Source organism: Arachis hypogaea, chromosome 1 (genome assembly GCF_003086295.3).
Source record: "Arachis hypogaea cultivar Tifrunner chromosome 1, arahy.Tifrunner.gnm2.J5K5, whole genome shotgun sequence".
Classification (NCBI taxonomy): domain Eukaryota; kingdom Viridiplantae; phylum Streptophyta; class Magnoliopsida; order Fabales; family Fabaceae; genus Arachis; species Arachis hypogaea.
In genome coordinates this window covers 3,987,751-4,010,844 of record NC_092036.1, presented here as the reverse complement: position 1 = coordinate 4,010,844, position 23,094 = coordinate 3,987,751, and the positions used below count along the sequence as shown (strand labels likewise).

The 23,094-nt window shown below is 28.4% G+C and overlaps 1 protein-coding gene across 2 annotated transcripts; it reads right to left on the bottom strand.

Annotated features, from left to right (window-relative positions):
- Positions 1 to 1,586: 1,586 nt before the first annotated feature.
- LOC112791136 ((-)-kolavenyl diphosphate synthase TPS28, chloroplastic) lies at positions 1,587 to 20,381 on the bottom strand. Of its 2 annotated transcripts, XM_025833858.3 has the most exons (13): positions 20,183 to 20,381; positions 19,595 to 19,692; positions 9,748 to 10,051; positions 9,468 to 9,651; positions 8,616 to 8,833; positions 4,776 to 4,896; positions 4,595 to 4,707; positions 3,918 to 4,144; positions 3,696 to 3,811; positions 3,483 to 3,581; positions 3,165 to 3,401; positions 2,352 to 2,475; positions 1,587 to 2,110 (listed from the first exon to the last, which is right to left on the bottom strand). In XM_025833858.3, exons 1-13 carry the CDS (start codon positions 20,259 to 20,261, stop codon positions 1,703 to 1,705), a joined length of 2,328 nt encoding a protein of 775 aa, XP_025689643.1. In that variant the 5' UTR covers positions 20,262 to 20,381; the 3' UTR covers positions 1,587 to 1,702. The 2 variants fall into 2 exon arrangements, with proteins under 2 accessions (XP_025689643.1, XP_072092015.1); XM_072235914.1 differs by lacking the exon at positions 1,587 to 2,110 and having other exon boundaries at positions 2,352 to 2,514; positions 20,183 to 20,351.
- Between the last annotated feature and the right edge of the window lie 2,713 nt (positions 20,382 to 23,094).

Genomic DNA, 23,094 nt, shown 5'->3' with positions numbered 1-23,094 from the left:
CCAAAATAAAAACTAGGGGCAAAATTTGAGAAAAGTAGAACTTCGTTAAAAAAATAATTCAGGTTTTTTGGGGGGGGGGGGGGGGGGAGTGGGCCACTACCTCCCTTGAGCTGTACGTAACTCTTTCCCTTATGCCAACATTAATGGCTATTGAATTAAGGTGGCCTGCATTTAATTTGGACAATTAGTTGGCACCAATTTTGGAGCACGCCAAATAATATGGAAAGTTACCATATATAACATAATATTTATAATTTTATATATATAATTTTTATAATTATATATTTATTATATTTAATATTATATAATTATTTTTGTAATAATTAATAAATATTAAATAAAATAATTTTATACTATTTGAGTTAATTTTTTAATAATAACTCTAAATATTTTTACTTTTGAGGGAATCAGTCCTGCTAAATAAAGCTAATCTGTGATACACAGTTTTTATTTTGTTCCAATCATAAAAATTTTCATAAATCGTTGTAAAAGTAAATCGAATTATTAGTTTCAAACTGCAACTACAACTATATATTGGTTATATCTAGTGATGAGGAGTTGTGCAATAAATAGAGCACCTCCCCAAAATCCAACTAAGCAGAGAAGCAATTCATAGTTTTTGTGAATGAGTGCAATATTGTAGAACAGAAAGTTTTATGGTGGCATTGATTTTAGTGGCTAAGAGTGACATAAATTTGACCAATAAATAAAATATTGACACATGACAAGAAAATTAAATCTAAAATCAAAATAATTCTCTTTTTTATAATTTCTTATAATTACTTTTATTAAAATAATTTTTTATAATTATTTTTACTAAAATAATTTTTTTATAATTATTTTTATTTTTTAATTATTTTTATTATTATTTTTAATAATTTCTAAAAATAATATCAACATTATCTTTTAATTATTTTTATTATTATTATTTATCAAAATAAATTTTTTTATAATTATTTTTTATCAAAATAAATTTTTTATAAGTATTTTTTCTTTTTGTAATTTTGAAAACTAAAACCAAAATAATATTCTCTCTCTTATAATTTTTTATAATTATTTTTAAACTAACACCAAGAGGGAAAATATCATTTTGGTGTTAGTTTTTTGAAATTACAAAAAAGTTAATTATAAAAAATTATTTTTTAGAAATAAAATAATAATAAAAATAATTAAAAAATAATTTTGGTGTTATTTTTAAAAATTATTAAAAATAATAATAATAAAAATAATTAAAAAATAAAAATAATTATAAAAAATCATTTTAGTTAAAATAATTATAAAAATTATTTTTTAAAAGTAAAATAATAATAAAATAATAATTATAAATATAATTATAAAATTATTTTGGTGTTATTTTTTTAGAATTATTTTTTATAATTATGAAAATAATTATAAAAAATTATTTTGATAAAAATAATTATAAGAAATTATAAGAGAGAGAAAAAATCATTTTAATTTTCTTGTCATATGTCAATATTTTACTTATTAGTCAAACTTATGCCACCTTAACCACCAAAACCAATGTCACCATAGAATTTTCCTTGCAGAATAATGTATAGTAAAAATTAGACTATTGTGAATGAATGGAAGAAAATATAAAATGTCCATGCCTGTGATGGTTTATTTTATTGCATATTAGGGTTCCCATCTTAAAAGGTTCAAGTCTATATATTCCACTGAAAAAGTGAAATATGTTAATTTATTACATCACTTTCTGAAACAGGACTTTGTCAGCGTGAGACATAATGGTCTGAGAGTCAAAATATGCAACATAGTAAAAACTCTTGGCCACCAAGAAGAATGAGCTCTGAATGCCATCTTGGGAATTTCGGAGCACTATTTGCACAAACTCTTGCATTTCTGATTCTATTTCTGGTGTAGTGGCGGTTTTGGTTGCAATACTCAGTTCATTTTTTCCCTTCTTACTTTGGTAATCTTTGAGCTTATGGCAGACTTTGTTAGTGGCTTTGAGTAATATTTGGTACTGAGGATTTAGCTGTAGCTCTTGTAACCAATCACCAGCCATTAAATTTATAGTTTGCACAATCAACTCTGCTTCTCTTTTGGAGCTGCTTCCTTCATTTTGCCAACTAAACAACCAACTCTGCCACTGACCAATTCAGGAATAACAAATTTTCAAAAGAGAGACTAACCTCTCTTATTTGTAACATTGTGTTTTTATTTTCATTTTTAATATTTTTTATTTAAGATTTTGTAAAAAATAATAAAAATTTTCTTCCTTTACCTTTCACAATATAAAAATAAAAAAATGTTTAGTTAAACTAAACAAACGGTAAATTTTGTTGTGTTCTAATCACAAGAAATAAATAAATAAATAAATAAAAACTCACAATTTGATTCAAATAATGGGAAATTTCCTGTCCATGTTTTTGAAAGAACTCCAATCCAAGATAGTCAAGAGTTACCAGCAAAATCCCAAGAAGTTGCTCGTTTTTGTTGTTCTTATCAAGCCTCCTGCAGCATGGGTTGCATATTCACCACACATTCAAGTTTCTAAAAGATGTATAATAGAATAAAGAGCAATGTTACCTGACGAATAAAATTATGAGGAGTGTTAAGGTCAGTAAATTTTGTAATTTGTAGCTATTAATTAGTTATTATTAGTATTTTTAATGGTGTGAGATTACATCTAATGATGTAAAATTGGTTATTTTCCTTTTATTAGTTACATGTTGGCCGAATTTTAATAAAATTGTTGGTCTCTTAAACTTTCTCTAAAAGTATTATTTTTTACCAACTTTTAGCCAAACATTCTATGCTTTGTATACTCCATTTTAAACCCTAAATACTAAAGTTTAACTCCTAAGTGTATAAAAATAAAGTATTAACCAAAAATGTTGGCTAATATCGATAAAAGGTATGTCTCTAGCAGTTGTCAACCTTCTCAAAACTTAAACATATCGATCTCTAAGTTTAATTTGTCTCATTTTAAAAATTCTTTCACATGTACGTTTGTATATCGGCCAGGTCAGTACAATAGAAGTTACATTTAATTTTTCCATTGGATCTCCAAGTGAACAGAGGGATTGATGTGTCTAGATTTTGAGAAAGTCAAAAATTTAAATGTATTTTTAAATTTTCGAGAACTTAATCGGACTGAAAGGCTAAAGATTTATTTGTCTTTTTCCCTAATATTTATTTACCTGTTTGACAAGTCTTGTCTGTTAAAGTTGTTATTGAGTTGTTCTAAAATGACCTTGCTTGCTTCATCATGGTTGATATGGAACTTGAATGCCTGAATCAAAGTTACGGTTTTAGCCCATGCGAGTCGCTCTAACCACCTTTCAGATTCAAAAATGCAAGCTGCTGCCACAAAATAAGCTTGGAGAAGACTCTCTTTGGTCACTCCAAATTCCTCCAATCCTGTTTCCGAGTGCCATCTAACAATTTCCATTGCAAAATTTAGAAGCACGTCAATTTTCAATACACATATCTTATAAAATAATAATTGAGTGCCTCACAGTTGGATATTCTCCCATTCTTCAGAGTGCACTGCTTGACTCTTGCTGTAATCCAATTTGGCAAGTTCAAGATAAATCTCGTTGTTCACACTAGGCAACCTGCCCACAATAAACAAATACATAAATGAATAAAGGCAACTACTCAAACGAAGATGACAAAAATATCTATCTCCTTTTAACTTTTTATTGGTTCGCCGATTAAAAAATCTCTACCTGAAAAGTGTCTTTGCAATCCAAACAACGTTTTCACCACCATATTGTTCTATGTAAAATCTTGTCTCCAATCTCGGTAAACTTGCATACCAAGGCACATCCAACGCGTAACTCACCTATAAATATTATTTATTACCATCAGAAAAAGAGTGGCATTGATTTAAAGAGTAAAAATATAATTTATGACCAAATTTAACTAAAGGGAATGATATTGGAACATACCTCGCCAATTAAATCTTTTTTGATGATCCATTTATCAAATATCTCATTAGACGCACGCTTCTCTGATAAGAATTTGAAGGAAAAATATTTGGCATCCTGAAGAATCATTTCCCCAGGAAAAAGCACCTGAGAAGCTCTATAAAGATTGAATGTTGCTGACATTGACGGATTTGTTTCTCCAGGAAAGCAAAAGAACTCACCATTTTTCTCAAAATGCTTGAGTGCATCTACCAAATTTAATAACTTTAATCATTTCTGGAACCATATATTATATATAATCATATTTGTATTTAATTAAAGGTTTAATTATTCTGTTAGTTCTTATAATTTCATGAAATTTTCAATTAAGTACTTATATTTTTTTTTTAATTGGATTATTGCACCAATTTTTTTTTTAATTAGGTTCCTCTTAATAGTAATTGACTTAATTATATAAAGATCCAACTAAAAAAAATTGGTGTAAAGATTCAAATAAAAGAAAAAAAAAGTATAAAAATTCAATTGAAAAAAATTGGTGTAGAGACCCAATTAAAAAAAAAAGTACAGAAACCTAATTGAAAATTTCACAAAACTATAGGAATTAACAGAGTAATTAAACCTTAATTAAAATACAATTTAGTAAAACGTAGAAAATAGTTTTTTGTTTTATTTTCTATATATGAATAATAAAAAGTTACCGGGTAAAACTTGGTGACCATGTAACCTTAGTAACCTAAATGCCATTACTGTATCGTCAATATCTGGAACCCCCGAATCTCTTGTCCAACCAAGACCCTTGTCGGTCCAATATCTGAAATTATACAATTTTCCATATTTGAAGTCACTGAAAATCTAAATCAAATAATCCCATGAACTTACCTTGAGATATACGTCATAAAATCTTTAATGTCCGGCTCAAAATATCTTGAAATGCCGAGACGTTCCAAACGATCAACGGTCCAACTCCGCTCAAACAAGTCTATGGGATACGAGTTTGGAACTGGCCAAAAAAAAAAAATCAAACATATCAAGTATCAACTTTAACCCACATCATACATTTGGCAAAAGAGAAAGTTTAAGAACCAGCTGCACTTTTATTAAAATTTAGCTTAATAATAATTAATTAATGGCTACAAATTACAAAATCTGTTAGTCTTTAAAATTTCTCATCAAATATTATTTTAGTGATAGTAATATTTCTAAAACTGTTTATGCTATGGTGATAGTATTTTAAAAATATTACTAAAATTAAAATAATATTTTTTATTATTTAGTAATGTTTTTTTAAATATTACTAATCAAATATTATCAAAGTATAAAAACATATGATTTTAATTTTAAAAACACTTTATAGTTATTATAGTCATTATAAATATAGCCATTAAAATTTACATATATATTTATATATGTATAAATATATGTATGATTTAATTTATTTTTAATATATATTTTATATTAATAATTAATTTTAATATATATATATATATATATATATATATATATATAAATAAATAAGTGTAGTGTGTCTGGTGGCTCTATTTTTTTTTGGATTTTAATGTCTATGTATTCACCTGGTATATATATCAGCCAAATGGTATATATATCAGTCAAACAATTATTTTAAGCGATTATTATAGTGATTAAAAGATAAAAAATATTTAATTTAAAAATTTAAAAATAAATAATATTTAAAAATTTAAAATTTATTATAAAAATAAGTTAAATAAAAATTAAATACAAACTCATAAATAACATAAAATTGACCTTAATTTTATTAGGAGTTAGTTGAAATTTATTTTAATAATTTAATGACAATAAAAGTTAAAATCTTTACCACATGGATAGATACTGTAATTTCACAAGTTTCTTTAATGAAATGTATGACATCAAGTCATCAACCAAGTGAGAACCACTGCGGAGTGTGTTCTCGTAGTGAAAAAGATCATTTTTTTTAATCTTCTCAAAATTATACATTAAAAGAAAAATGCTAAATATCATTAAATTTATTGTTAGAATTAGCATTGGATATTAGTAATGAGTTTACTGACAAATTTATTGGTAGATATAATAAAAAATTCATCAAATAAAAAGTTATTAGTTTTTTTTTTTCTCTCACTCTCCCATTTTTTTCTCTCTTCTTTCTCTCCTGCAACTATATCTGGCCACCCTCCGTTAGCGTTTTTTTACCTCCATTCTTTTTCAAATTCTGTGTCAAGTCGCTTATATCGTGTTTTATTGCCTCAAAAGGAGTTGCTCCCTCCATCTCCGTTATTGTTAATTGGAAGAGCTATGCTGCCGCTTCCTCTATCGCCAAAGTTGTATCTCTTCTCCGTCGTCCAAGTAGGTTGTCCTCATCCCGCTTCCTATTCCATCTTGTTTTCATTTTTTTAAATAAAAAACTCTAATCCCTTTTTTCTCTAATTCATGTTTTCCCTCTCCGAGATGCATCCCCTTCCTCTCCCAAAGCTTGAAGTTGCGAGTTCCTCTGTCTGCCACTCTGCCAGCTCAGCCGTCGCCTTGTCATCGTTTTCTGTCTCTCATCGCTGTCGTTTTCAGACTTGCTCGTTTCCAGCTCCATTCCTTCTGGCGTTTAGGTATAGTGCGCAACTCTGTTACTCGATTCATTTCTTCAGCATCTCGTCGCTGATTGTTCTACTTCAGTCTTTATTAGTTGTTCTTGTTGTTAATTTTTTTTTGTTGATTGTTATGTTGTCGTTGCATAAATGTTCAGTTCTTATAGTTATTGAATTTATTCGCTATTATTGTTCTTGATTACTTAATTTTTCGCTAATAATTATTCAGTTCTTGTAGTTATTACTATTATGGTTCTTGTTGATTTGTTAGTGATTGTTACCGTTGCTGTTATTGTTCTTGTTGATTTATTAATTTTTTTACTAATAATTATTCAGTTCTTGCTAATAATTCTATTGCTAATTTTTTGTTAGGTGTTATTAAATTTTTTGATATGCAATTATTAAATTTATTTGCCTAACTGTTATTGTTCTTGCTGCCTACTTATTGTTCTAGCTGTTATTATTTGCATACCAATTGATGCCAAGTTATTAATCTTGTTTGGATACTTTTTTTGTTATTTGATTGCTGCGAACTTAGATGAGATTATATAACACTTTGGTTGATATAGAATTTTTAATTTGGATGATATTTTAAGGTTTATATTAGAATATAATTATGTTTTGTGTGTTTATTTATATATTATTTTTATTATAATTAGTTAATTGTTAGTATCATAAATAGTTTAGTATGGTTGATTCTTTATATAATGTGGTAGTATTAGTATAACCTAATCTCTAATACTCATTAGTATTGCTCTTTCGATTTCTGATTTAATTTTGTTTAATTTTTGTAATTGAGGTTTGGTACATTTTAAATTTGATTTTCCTGCTTAATTGAATTCTTTTTTTTTAATAATAAACTTTAATATTTAAATTTGTTTGTGAACTTTCAACTAAAAGTTATTATAAGTTGTAAAATTTTGAATTTTGTTAGTTTAGAAATTATTAAATTTAAATATTTAAAATTAAACATTGAATTTTCAAACAAATTTAAAAAAAAAAGTAAGTTTATTGTCGATTAAATCCACCGGTAATTATTAATTTAATTATTAATAATAAATAATATATTACTGTTGGATTTATCAGAAAAAAATCCAACAGTACCAAGCTCCAGAATTACATAATTAAAAGTTTATATCTGCCGCTAAATTCGTCGATAATTAACAACAACAAAAAATTCATTAACAAACAATTACCGACAAAATTTATACCATTAAATTTATTCCACCGCTAAAATTAACAGTAAACAAGTTACTAACAGAATTTTTAATAAATTAGCCAGTAAATCCAAAAGTATCCAACAACTTTTTTGCAGTGATATTTTGTTTAAGATTCTAGGTGTTAGGGAAGACCACTTGAAGTAGAACACGGAAGAAAATAAAGAAGATTTTGGCTTCACTATTTGCAATAAATGAAAATCTTAATAGATTTAATAATCGTTAGAAAATCTAGCACTAATATGATTTGAAGTTTTTAACTAATATGATTTAAATTTGGTCAATGATGATTTTCTGAATTCCAATGAAGTTTAATAGAGAAGACATCTGAGGTAGAAGATGAGTGATGAATGAAGAAGATGATCCAACTTTTTCTTTTTCTTTTTTAGTATTGAGATTATCCTTTTTTTGTAACATATATTTTGCGTAGTTTGTGGGTATAGGATTTGATATCACCCCAAAATTGTTAAAAGAAAAGAAATACTACAGTAACCTTTTTCTCATTAGTGTTTTAAGTGTTGTTTTATTGCTTTAAAAATTCCTCAACGAAAAAGATAAAAAAGTAAAATTGTTTTTACAAATTAACTTTGTAGTATTGACACACAGTCATTAGAGATTACATTTTATAGAAAAAATTTTAAGTATACTAAAAACATTGGTGTTTCAATTATTTTAACCGTTGATTTTAATTAATATATATTATATATATTTTTTATAATTCAGATCAACGGTTAAAATAACTGAAACACTGGTATTTTCGGTACATTTAAAACTCTTCCCATTTTATATATATGCAAAATTTCAAACACAATAACTTCACTTTAAAATCAATTCTTCTAACCTTTTTTTTTTTTTAAATCAATTCTACAAACATACACTTTAAAGTTAATTAAAAGAGAAAGTGTTATATGGGTAGTGTTGTTAATTACCTGCACCATTACAAACGTTAACAGTGTTGTGGAGATACTTGAGAGCATTTTCGTCTTTGGTCTGCATGTAAGCGTAGGCTGTGGACGCCGGAGAGAATAAGAATGAACCATCTTTTGACTGCAACTTCAAAAGTTGTTTCCACTCCAAATTTACCATTATTCCCTCCAAACTATAGAGTACTGATGTGGGCACCTTATGCATAATTTCTATTGGTATTCTAAACATTCAAGTAGTATAGATATATATATCATATCAGTTTAGTTTTCAATTTCTCAATTAATAATGATATTCTCTCCGGTAAAGTTTTGAAAATTAAATTGATCATTGAAGTAATAAAGTTAAAAATTTAAAAATTTAAAGATTTAATTGAGAATGAACTAATTAGAATAGAATAGTATATTTATATATAATATAAATATTTAAAAAAATTGAATTTTTTTATTTTTATTATTTTAAATTGATTAACTACTAAAAAATTGAACTGATTAATCAAATTCTTTTATCAATTTTTTTTTATTTTTGATGAGTTCATTGTCAATCGATTTTTGTTTGAATTGAACTAATTTAATAATCAGTTTTTGATTAACCTAATTCAACCGACAAATTCAGATCAATTCTCAAAATATTACTCTCAAGTAATAATAAAAAGTTGAAAAAAGAACTACTCAAAAAAATAATGCTAGATAACCAATTTTTGTTGTCAACATCACCTAATTATTTATTTTAAATTTAGATCTTAAATTAAATTCTTAGATCTAAATTCTAAACTATCAACTTAAACTCTAACCATGAATAATGTTAACTAACTAAAAATTAGTTCCTCTACTTCCTCTTAACCAAACATGTGATACCTTTTGAGCTTGAGATCTCTCCTAGCTGATAATTCTTTTAAGACAGGAGAATCATCCGGCACTTCAATATTCATACTTCGTGCCAAGTCAAGAAGAGAAGGTAAAGTAAATTCAAAACCAACTAGAGCTTCTGCGGCACTCTCATCTTGAATCTTGCTTAGATTTTCCTTAAAGAATGTAAGCCCTGTACGTGATAATATGAGAATGTTATAGTAATGAAATTCATTGAATATAAAAAACATTATTGAATCACATAAATTATATGTAAGAATAAAGTTACCCTTGTGACACATTTGGGGGTGCAAATTCCATTGAGTGAAAGCAATAACACAGGCGAGGGTATTAAGAAGACGGTCACGGGGTGAAAAGTAATTAGCATCACCCCAAGAACCATCTGGAAGCTGATTGTTGGCTATCCATTCAAGACACGAAGGGAACTGAGGGGCATTTCCGTCATTAACATCTTTCACCAGACCAACCCATGCAGTGTCATATGCTGACACGCTTATTTCTCCATCTTCCATTGACCCCAACATACATTTCACCACTTTTATCTTCTCTCTTATCTCCTTTGTTTCCACCTCCTTTCACAAATCAAGCATTAATTACAAATTAATTAAGGAAGAATAGACAAAATTACATATAAATTTTTATATAGTAGATAAATATATACTTAGGTAGACAATGTGAATACTAAATAATATGAATAATGAATATTCAATTTAGTAGGGATGCGGGTGGTTATCCTAATGTTAGAGTTTAGGAGATAATTTGGGAGTGGATTATTTTTTTTATTTTATTGGGTCAATTTTAGAACTCATTATTCACATTGTTCACAAAAGTCATTATCTACCTAACAAAATTATTTAATTTTTTAATGAATCATCTATACACACTAATATTAAGTTTTGTTATCATTTCTACCATTCTATTGTCTGGATAGTGACTGCTAGATGACTTTGTACATTATATGATGTGACCCTTTTGATGACACAATAGAAACTAAATGATAAATGATTGAATTTGTTAAATTTAAATAAAAAAATTACAAATGACTTAGAATCTTCATTATATGATGTGACCTTTTTGATGACACAATAGAAACTAAATGATAAATGATTGAATTTGTTAAATTTAAATAAAAAAAAATTATAAATGACTTAGAATCTTCATTCTCTTCCTTTCTTCTCTAAAAAATGAATGTGGATCAAGGGATGCAACTCAAAAATAGCTGCGAGAATTCTGTTTGAAGTAAATTCTAGAGAATGAAAGAAGAGAATTAAGATTATAAGTCAATTGTAAAATTTTTTTATTCAATTTTAATAAATTCAATAATTTATCATTTAATTTTTACTGTATCATTAAAAAGATCACGTCACACAATGCACAAAGTCATCTGACAATTATTACCGTCGAAAAAATTATTCAGCCAATAGAAGAATAAAATAACAATAAAACTTAATATTAATATGTGCAAATAACTTATTAAAAAATTAAAGTATACATCTATCCATTGTATAAAAATTAATATATATTTTTATTATTTTTCCATAATTAAACATTAATAATAAATATATACTTGAGGGAAACGTAAAGAAAACTAATAACAACTAAAATTTTGCTACATAAGTTATTAACACAAAAATATTATTTATATATTAAAATTAATAACTATATATTTATATATAAATACATATATTATATTATTATATTTAATTTTAATATATATTTTATATTAATAATTAGTTTTAATATACATATAATACAATTGTTATTAAAAATATAATTATCTATGTCTTTTTTTTTAAATCTGCACGTTTAGAAATTTAAAATATAAACCTTTGAGTTTTTTTTTTTAATTATTTGCTAGATTTATGTATTTATCAATTATTTTACAAGTTTACTAAGAATATTTAGGATAAATTACCATAATAAAATACTTAGATTTCAATTTACCGAAATATAATTTTTACACATTGCATACGAAAATGCAAATTTTTACTAAACTACATAAACCGTGAGAGGAGTCCTACGGATTCTAAATGAACATAAACCGTTACACCCCTTCAACGGTTTATGTTGAGATACAAAATGGCCAAAAACCATGACAGAGATCTCACGGTTTCTATGTAAATAGCAAATATGCATAAACCGCAACATGAGTCCAGCGGTTTATGCTTTAGTATAAATATGCGATAGGGGAGTTGGATTATTCAGTTTGAGCCACTTTCATATTCTTAGAGAGAGAAAGAGACGTTCTAGAGAGAGGGAGAGAGGAAAGTGTGGTGAGGAAGACATTCTGACTTTACTGAGGCCGGGATCATGATGGACGAACGCAGTCTTTACCGGCTCAACAGCATTGCGCATGTTGTCGGCAGCATAAACGAAGAGGTAAGTTTGTTTTCTTTTAGTTATTGTATTTCATATAATATAAAATGTAGTATTCGGCTGTAGTAGTTAGAACACATAATTTAGGAGTGGCTAGTTTAAGATTTTAAAGTTAAAATGTAAAATATAAAGGTAAGATATAATTGTTTAAGTAGAATGATGATCCTCTTGTATTTGAGATATACGGTTCAAATTGTAAGGCTTGTAGGGTTGTTGATTAAGTATCGTATTTAAAAACTAAGATTTAAAATTTTAGGTTTTAAATATGTAAGTTTAAATTCTAATATTATAGTTTTATTTGTTTAGAGTTTAAAATTTATTTAAAGATTAAATTTTGTAAATAGAACGTAATGATTGTATTTTACCTTCTTAAACTTTAAAATTATAAGTTTTGTAGTTTAGGTTTTTAAATTTAAGATTTAAATTTTAAAATTATAAGTTTAGTATTTGATTATTTTAAATTAAAGATTTGAGTCTTATATCTAAGTTTTATTAAATTTAATTTAAAATTATAAGTTAGTATCTGTTTCCAGTTATAATCTATAGGTTAAATTTGTTAGTGATGGAATTTCATTTAGTTTGGTTATTTCTCTCACATACTACAGTCAATTAAGTAGGTGTATTTATAGTATTTAAAGGCAACAAAACATGCCTCTGCATAATAGGATCATACCCTATCTGAAGAAGGTTGGTTTGTACCACCTAACGAAGCTCAACACGAGGTGGTTTTGATTGGATGAGCCCCTAATCAGCGTATTCATTGAGAGGTGGCGTCCTGAGACCCGCACCTTTCATATGCCATTCGGAGAGTGCACCATCATGCTGCAGCATGTTATATACCAGCTGGGGCTGCCCGTGGATGGTTTACCTGTATTCGGGTGCCTTACAAATTTTGAGAAGCTGATGAATGATGAGAAACTCGCTTCAGAGTGATTTCAGGAACTATTTTGCGAGCTTCCTCGGTCGAATAAGGTAAAGCAGTTTACAGTCCACTTCACCTAGTTTCATGAGAAATTCAGGGTGCTGCCGGAGGATGCTACTGAAGACACCGTACACATATATACACGGACTTACATTATAATGCTGCTATCCACTCAGTTGTTCGGTGACAAGAGAAAAAATTGGGTTCATATACGGTGGTTGCCCTTTGTGGCAAGGCTTGACGAGATGGCAGCTATAGTTGGGGTTTGGTAGTATTGGCATGGCTATATCGATCATATGTCAGGTGGCCTAGAACCAAAAAACTCTCCTAACTATCCATTTGTGAATGTGTAAAAATGACTCTCTACCATCACACAACTCCCTCTTGGTTGGTATATATAGACGAATTTAGTGCAAGCATAAACCAGTGAACTCCTGTCGCAGTTTATGCACGTTTACTATTTACACAAAAACTGCGAGACCCCTACTACGATTTCTAACCATTTTGTGTTTTAATATAAACCGCTAGAGGGGTGTAGCAATTTATGTATATTTAGAATTCTTGGGACTCCTCTCACAGTTTATATAATTTTGTAAAAAATTGTATTTCTGTGTCCAATATGTAAAAATTGTATTTCAATAAATTTAAAATCTAAATATTTATTTTAGTCATTTGTCCGAATATTTACACATTAAAGTTTACGATTATGATATATAATAGTTTTAATTAATTTGAATGTTGTACCGTTTTACTAAATTTATAAATAAATTTTTATATTTTAATAATTTATTCCTCTAAAAATTCAAAAAATACAGTAGTCTTATATGTAGTATACATTTTAAACACACACAGAGAATAAAAAATTAAAGCTTTTTCTAATAAAAAGAACTTTGATAATATAACAAAAATTTAATTTATAATTAATTTCTTAATATTTAACTCCGCCTATGTTACACTTGCGGTACATAGCCGGTTCCAAGCCCGGATAAATGAGGAGGGTTGTGTTAGGTCTTCGACAACCAACGTAAAAATATAGCCGAACCCCCCATGACATGAATCAAAGACATTATTGCGCTAAAGCTAGGTCGTTACCCGGAAGTAACGCGCCGTATGGCTCGAGTACGGTGTCAAAGCAAGAGCCGCTGCATCGGTGCCCGGATGTAGTGTTAAATGAGCAAGGGTTCTCGCGTTTTCGTAAACGGACGAGGGTAAATAAGCTAGTTCACAAAGGAAAAGGTAAAGGTCGAAGCGACAAAAGGTTGAGATTTGGGACATGGAACATAGGCACTCTAACAGGAAAGTCCATGGAGGTGGTGGACACCATGACAAGGAGGAAGATTAACATTATGTGCCTACAAGAAACGAAATGGGTTGGTGCAAAGGCTAGGGAGTTGGATTCTTCTGGTTTCAAACTTTGGTATACAGGAAAGGTGAAGAATAGGAATGGAGTTGGAATAATTGTGGATAAGCAGTGGAAGAAGGACGTAGTTGATGTCAAGAGGGTGGGAGATCGGATCATCTCTATCAAACTTGTGGTGGAGGGAGGTGCTTTCCATGTGATTAGCGCCTATGCACCGCAAGTGGGTTCGGACGAACAACACAAGATAAGGTTTTGGGAGGATCTAGAGAGTTTGGTTCAAGGCATACCTTTGGGAGATAAGATTTTCTTAGGAGGAGATTTAAATGGCCATGTTGGGAGAGAAGTGACTGGATATGGGAGTATTCACGGAGGCCATGGTTTCGGAGTGATCAATGCCGAGGGTAAAACTATTTTGGACTTTTCCTCAACTTTTGATCTTCTCATTGCAAATACATGTTTTAAAAGAGAGACGAACATCTTATAACCTATAAGAGTGGCATGACAAGCTCTCAAATCGACTTCTTCTTGTTGAGGAGAGTCGACCGGAAATTTTGCATTAACTGTAAAATTATCCCGGGAGAGAGTTTGACAACACAACATAGGGTGCTCGTCATGGATTTTCGCGTTGAGCAAAAGTTGAGGAAAAGACATCATACGAAGAACCCAAGGACGAGGTGGTGGCGGATGAAAGGTGAGGAACAAAGAAGCTTCCTAAGACGGGTAGGAGAAGAGGCAAAGTGGGATGGGAATGGAAGCGCGGAAGAGATGTGGAGGGAGATGGCAGAAGTTATTAGAAGAACAGCAAAAGAAAGTTTTGGTGAATCTAAAGGAATAGGACCAAGAGACAAGGAGTCCTGGTGGTGGAATGCGAGTATACAAAAAAAGATAAAGATAAAAAGAGAATGCTTTAAAGAGTGGTCTTTATGCCGCAATGCAGATAACTGGGAAAAATATAAGGCGGCTAAGAAAGAGACAAAAGTGGCTGTAAGTGAAGCAAGAACAAGAGGATATGAGGGTCTCTACCAGTCTTTGGGCACGAAAGAAGGAGAAAAAGGTATATATAGAATTGCAAAGAGCCGGGAAAGAAGAACGAGAGATTTGGATCAGGTTAAGTGCATAAAGGATAAGGATGGAGAGGTGTTGGCTCAAAAGGAGAAGATTAATGAAAGGTGGAAGAGCTACTTCTACGAGTTATTTAATGAGGGACAGAAGACTCTTCCGAGCCTTGGTCGATTATGCACAAGGGAAGAAGATCAAAACTTTGACTACTATCGAAGGATTCGAGACTTCGAGGTAAAAGAGGCTCTAAAGCAGATGAAAAATGGCAGGGCAGTAGGACCTGATAATATCCCGATTGAGGTTTGGAAGGGTCTTGGAGGAAAAGGCATCAACTGGTTAACCAAGCTTTTTAATGAGATTTTAAGGTCAAAGAAGATGCCTGATGAGTGGAAAAAGAGCACCTTGGTACCTATCTACAAGAATAAGGGGGATATACAAAGTTGCGGAAATTATAGAGGGATTAAGCTTATGAGTCATACTATGAAGTTATGGGAAATGGTGATAGAACGGAGGTTGAGAAAAGAGACACAAGTAACAGAGAACCAATTTGGATTTATGCCAGGCAGATCTACCACTGAAGCGATATACCTATTAAGAAGGATGATGGAGAGGTATCGTAGTAATAAAAGGGATCTACACATGGTGTTTATTGATTTGGAAAAAGCGTATGATAGGGTACCAAGGGAGGTCTTATGGAAGGTTTTAGAAAAGAGGAGAGTAAGGATCGCATATATTCGGGCAATTAAAGACATGTATGATGGGGCCACAACTAGTGTGAAGACTCAAGGTGGTGTGACAGAGGAATTCCCTATTGGTATAGGATTACACCAGGGATCATCCTTAAGTCCATACCTTTTCACATTAGTCTTAGAAGTACTCACAGAGCACATCCAAGAGCCTGTGCCATGGTGCATGCTTTTTGCCGATGATATCGTCCTTATGGGAGAGTCAAGGGAAGACCTAAATAAGAAGTTGGAGTTATGGAAAGAAGCTCTAGAAGTGTATGGTCTGCGCATAAGCCGTAGCAAGACGGAATATATGGAATGTAAGTTCAGTCTGAGAAGGGAAAACTCCAATATAGAGGTGAAAATTGGAGAGAACACCCTACGAAAAGTTAAAAGTTTTAAGTATCTTGGGTGCATCATACAGGATAATGGAGAGATTGAACATGATGTAAATCATAGGATCCAAGCAGGTTGGTCAAAATGGCGGAGTGCATCTGGTTTTATATACGACAAAAAAGTGCCTTTAAAACTTAAAGGTAAATTCTATCGCACCGCTATAAGACCGGCTATGCTGTATGGTACGGAGTGTTGGGCGGCTAAAGGGGAGCACGAACATAAGCTGAGTGTGGCAGAGATGAAGATGCTGAGATGGATGAGTGGTCATACGCGATTGGATAAAATAAGGAATGAAGATATAAGGGAGAGAGTTGGAGTAGCACCTATTGTGGAAAAGATGGTTGAATCGCGTCTCAGGTGGTTTGGACATGTGAGAAGAAGACCGATAGAACATCCAGTCAGGAGGGTGGATGAGATGGAAGATGGACAAAGGGCGAAAGGCAGAGGAAGACCTAAGAAGACCATCCATGAGGTGGTCAAACGAGATCTACATGTAAACGATCTCTCTGTAGATATGATACATGACAGAGCACAATGTCGTCGTTTGATTCATGTAGCCGACCCCACTTAGTGGGACAAGACTTTGTTGTTGTTGTTGTTGTTGTTGTAATTTCTTAATATTTACAATTTTTTCCCACTAAATCCCCGTAAGCATATTATATGTTTATAGGATTTAACTGCAAAGACCTAACTAATTAAAAGATTCTAAAATATAAAAACCTATTTACAAAATTAGTGCCACTAGATAACTGATAAAATTTAGTCTTTATTCAACTAAAAACTATTAAAATTAATTTAAATAAAAATTATGTTAGATATATATTCAAATTAGTAAATAATATGAAATATATAAACTATAAAATATATTAAAAATGAGTTAAATTATACGTATATTTATATATAAATATATAGTGACTAATTCTTTATATGCACATAATATTTTTATTTAATATCTCATGTTTTTTATTTTTTATATTTAAAATACAAAATCAGTATTCCTAAACATCAATACATTTAAATTTAAAATAAAATATAACTAAACAAAAATAACAAATCCTAAACTTTACTTATACTATGAGGATAAATTCTAAGATGTTTATGTTTATAGTAATTATAATGATTATAAAATATTATTAAAATTAAAATCAAAAACATTTTTTTTATATTTTAAAAATATTTTTTTAATAATATTTTTTAAAGAACGTTGCTAAATAATTAAAAAATATTACTTTAATTTTAATAAAATATTTTTTTAAATATTATAAATACTATAGCTACCATAATATAGTCATACTACAATAATTTTTTAATTAAACTCTTTTTATATCTAAGTCTAGGATTGAATTCGCTAGCTTTAATTCAAGAATATGAAAATCAATTCTTTTCACTCACACGTGCATTTTCTGTAGTCCTCGTAGATTTTTTAATTAGGTTTTTATATTTTTTTAATTTGATTTATGTATTAATTTTTTTTAATTAGGTCTCTCTTAACAGTAATTAATTTAATTATATAGGGATCTAATTAAAAAAAATTAGTACAAAAATCCAAATAAAAAAAAAAGTGTAGGAACCCAATTAAAAAATATAATTTAGTGCAAGGATTCAATTAAAGGACAAAAATTATAAGAACCTAATTAAAAATTTCGCAAAATTATAAAGACCAATAGAATAATTAAACCGTAATATAACTATCACATTCAAAACAACAAGAAGGATAATATTATTTTTCTATGAAATATTTGATGTTTATTTCGATGTTAAACTCTTTATTGATTCATTTTGAATTTATATTTTTATGTTAAAGTTAATAACAATAAACAGGCAATAGTTAACTAAAATAGTTACAACATAAAAAAAAAACTAAAAAGTTACACATCTAAAGTTTAAAAATTGCAAATCCAAAATTAATCATATTGTTGTCAAGCTATTGGCTGACATTTTTATGTCTAATTAATCCAAAAGTTCTATTAAATTTACTAATAATTTCGTAGATAATCAATAGAAGATCCAGTCAACTCCTATCAACTCTTATTAAACTATATTTAAAGTCTACTAAAAAAACTCACTTCAAATATACTCTTCTTAACTCTAGTTTAAAATAAATTAAAATAGTGTAGCCGCCTGATTCTCTTACTCTGCACGCCGTCAATGTCTGCCACAAACTACGTTTGTGCCATCATCGCCTCCTCCAGTGCTGCCGTGAACGAGCCTATTGTGCCATGTTGCTTCCACTGCGAAAACGCCGTCCACCACGGTCGAGAAGTCACGCCAAGTCATACGTCTCTTCCGTCGCGCTGCACAGCCTTCCATTCCATTACCACCCACATTGTCGCACTACGCCGTCGACATTTAGACGCTAATATAAATTCAGTTCTTACCATTTTTTTGATAAAATATATTTTTTATCCCAAATATTTTCGAAAATTTTAAAAATCTTGTAAAATTTAATTTGTTTCAATTTTATATTTAATTTTTTTGACTAAATTTTAATTTTATCTCTAATATCAAACTTTTGACCGTCAACACATTTTTTTCCACTTTTACCCTCTTTTTCTCTGTTATCTTCCTTCTCGACCAGGATACACACTCTCCCTAAATCCTCAATCCCAATCTGTTCACATCCTATCATTATCACTAGCTACTCTCTTTCTCTCTAAATTCTCAACTACAATCTAATTCATATCTTATAGCAACCACCAGCCATTTTGTTTTAAAAAAAGGAAAGAAAGAAGAGAAGGTGTTGTTCTCCATTTGAACCAAAAGTGAAAGAACAAATGAAACGAAACGAAACGAAGAGGAACAAAACTGAGCAAAGTTGAGAGTGAAAATAACATAAAAAATTATAACTCACAATATATATATATATATATAAAAGAAAACTAGCACCACCATTCACTTGAGTCCCCACCCTTCTTCCCCTCTTTCTTGTCTTTTTTTTCATTTCCCAATCAACCAACTCCTCTAAAAACCCAAAGAATTTTTTTTTAATCTTCTTTATCATCTCTGATCCTACCAGCCCAATTAGTGTGCTGTTGTGTTTCTATGGTGTTTATTAGATTATTTGAAAACAATAGTTTGGAGATCAGCTGAATCTCAAAAAGGTTCTCTTCGAGGATTATAAAGATCGGCGGTGGATGGAGATGTGAATAGATAGAGGGGTTAAGAATTGAGAGAGTGTGTGTACTAATCATCATGGTGGACTGGTGATGAATTATCAAGGACATTTAAAAAGTCCCTTAATAATAATGTTCTGATAAAGTAACAGAAATTTATTCACCTTTAAATCAAGAGTTGGAGAGGATTTTGCATATATTGGACGAAATCCAGCACATTTCTTGGCATGTTTGACTTCATTAATTCGGTGAGAACGTGTACCTATTGGAAAATATATGTTTGAAGCAATTGGTTCATTAAAAGTGTGTCGTTACCCAGTAACAAGTTATTTATAGCAAAATATATAACATTAATTTTTTGTTTTAAATGATGATTAATACTAAGTAATTTTCTTAGATATAACTGAAACATGAATAATACTAAGTAAATTTTCCAAATATTCTAAGAATACTATTTTTTTTCTGCTTCATTCCTTTTTTAAAATTTTTAATTATAAAAATTCTAATATCATCATATCATAAATTATTTATTCCAAAAGTTTAAATGGATACATTTAAAGACACTTGAATGATTATTATTTAATATATATACTAAAATCACTTCTTAAGGTGTAAATAAAGATTTGGAATTTTAAATGAAGATTTTACCTCTTAAATTACATACATATTCATTACTATGTAAATTAAATCAGATCAAATATATAATTGAATAAACAAGATAACGAAAGTCATATACAAAATTACAAGCATACCCCACAAAGAAACCCGAGAACATTGAAGGTGAAACTTGAAAGCAAAGCGATTTAGATGGAAAGGAAGCTGAGAAGTCATTGTTCACCAGTATAGGCTCAAAATATCATGCACACTTTTCAAGCATATTTATAGGAAAATATGGTCACAAAAGATATCAACTCCTACAATTAACCTTAAAAGAAAGTTTAATTTGGAATTGTAATATAAAACATAACCCAGACAAAAAAATTAGATAGAAAGAGTGATCCTCAAGTAACTGCGGACGGATGCAAGGGGCAAGCATAGGCCTTGGCTTCCAACTTATTTAAATTAAAGTTAATAATTTTAAGTATATAAAATTATTATATAAATTTATTTTTATTTAAAATAAAATAAATAATTATTTTATATAAATAATTAAATTATTAAAATTAAAAATAAGTAATAATTTTTAAATTAAAAAAATATTATTATCAATTACTTTTGATTAAATAAATTTTTAAATTTTTACATATTTTTTTAAAATATTTTTTCTTAATGTTTACACCTATTATTGTATAAAATTACTTTAATATTTATAATAACTAAAAAATCTTTATATATTATAAAAATAAATTATTTTAAAATTTATTTATTTATTTCATAATATTAAAATTATAACATATTAAATAAATTCATTAAATATTTTATGTATTTTCTTCATAAATATGTTTTAAATATATATAACAAAGTTATTAGAATTACTTATTTATATTATTTTATAACATATATTTTTATGATATAAAGCATAAAAATATAATTTACTGTCACAATAATATTCAATAAAATAAATTAATTAAAAAATAAATAATTTTTATATTCTATCAAATCTAAAATAAAAAAAAATTATAAGAACTATAAGACAACTTTTTTATATAACAAATATTTATTAATATTTTTAATTAAAAAATATTAATCATTTTTTTTATGACTAAAAAATTAAAAAAAATATTAATCATGATTATATATTACTAAATATATAATATTATATTTGATTATATAATATTTTAATTTTTGACTCTCCTCCTATCAAATTTGGATCTATCCCTAATATGAATTTTCAAATTATGGCCATAAATATCTATTATCAAGGATTTCAACCGTGCTTTAAAATCTAAAGTTTTATTATTTATCGAATCGATAATATTAGTAAGACAGGATTTAAAGTTATTTAATATAATATTTATAATTTTATATATATAATTATATATTTATTATATTTTAAATTATATTATTATTTTAATAATAATGAATAAATATTAAATAAAATAATTTTAAATTGTTTAAATTAATTTTTTATTATATCTTAAATATTATTACTATTTATTAATATTCTAGTTCTAGATTAGTTTTTCGTGTATAAAAATGAAAAAGAATTATTCCACCATCATAGAGCGACCAAAATTGTCGTCATGGTGTTTAATTTCTATTATATTTTTATTAAATATGAATAATTAAGGTCTATCAATGTTTGTATATAATTTATATATTAGCATGTCTATCTCTGCAACCTAACCTTACCTTCTGTATATAATTTATATGTGCACTTGTTTGTTGTTTAATTTCTATAAGATATTTAATATAAATAACTTTTAGATTTTGAAAAATTAAATATCAACAACGTACTACTATAAATCAAACATACTTTAAGCAAAATTTGGAAATATTAGGATATCACGATATGCATGTGAGACGTGTTTTAAATGTTTATAATGTGATGAAGAGTTGAAATATTATTCGAAAGTTATTAGTTTATATTTTTATAATGTTTAATTTAGTTTGATATATTTTGATTTTGTTTATTTAGTTATTAAATTGAATTTTATGTTTATAGATTTAGGGATAAATTATTGTTTTTATTTACGAAAATTTTAAACATTGACAAATCTATTCATAAAAAAAAAATTAAATTTATCCATAAAAAATAGGAGTGAGCATGGGTTGAGTTGGTTCGGATTTAAGATGAAATTAAAATCGAATTAATTGAATTGTAATTGGTTCGGTTTGGTTTAGATTTACATTTTTTTGTGTATGTATCCAAATCAAACCAAACTGATTAAAAACGGATTGGTTCGGTTCAGGTAATTGAATACTCGATGAAACAGAAAATTATAAAAGAAAATAAAAAACAAAATTTTTTATCTTAAAACTTCTATAAGAATAATAAACATGTAAAATTAATAGAAATAATCCAAACATGTTAAACACCAAATATATTAAAAACTAAACACATTAAAATCTAAACATATTAAATACTAAAGATATTAAAATCCAAATACGTTAAACATCAAACACATTAAATTTTTATATTTTAAAAGGCATATATATATTTTAATTTTTTTTATTTAATTAATATATGATCGGGTCCATTAGTTAGTTTGAGTTTCACACTTCCAAAATCGTTATCCGATCTAATTACTAAAGAGAATTATCGATTTGGTTCGAATCGGACCCAATTACCCGTTGATTTTGGAACCAATTTAATTGGTTCGATTTAAATTCGGATAGGTAATCAGATACTCACCCCTAATAGAAAATGGATTCTGTACGTACAAAAAAATTATCCGAACACTAAAAATTCAATTAAAAATCTCAAATTGCCCTTCTCTTATCCCTAATCTCAACTTTCCTTCCCCAAATCTCAATTCTCCTTTTATTCTAATTTTACCATCTCCTCCACCAAATCCACCAAAACCACCGCCGACAAAAGTCAGCCTCACCTTCTTCCATGGTCATGACTCATGATCTTACCTCATCATCGCCTACACCCTCTTTCTTATTGCGCTTCTCACATCACACTTCACGACCATGATCCTCTTCCTTCAGTCCTGATTTCTTGTTTTTATCTTCCTAATGAATTCTTCAAACTTCCTATTCAGTTCTTCTGCACTTC

What these genes read in the sequence shown, in the direction of transcription:
- LOC112791136 (XM_025833858.3), bottom strand. Translation starts at nt 20,261, where the DNA reads ATGACTTCTCAGCTTCCTTTCCATCTAAATCGCTTTGCTTTCAAGTTT. An exon ending in TTTATGACGTATATCTCAAG is followed by an intron (nt 4,708 to 4,775) that starts GTAAGTTCATGG and finishes GTATAATTTCAG; the next exon opens with ATATTGGACCGACAAGGGTC. An exon ending in GAATGGGAGAATATCCAACT is followed by an intron (nt 3,402 to 3,482) that starts GTGAGGCACTCA and finishes GGAAATTGTTAG; the next exon opens with ATGGCACTCGGAAACAGGAT.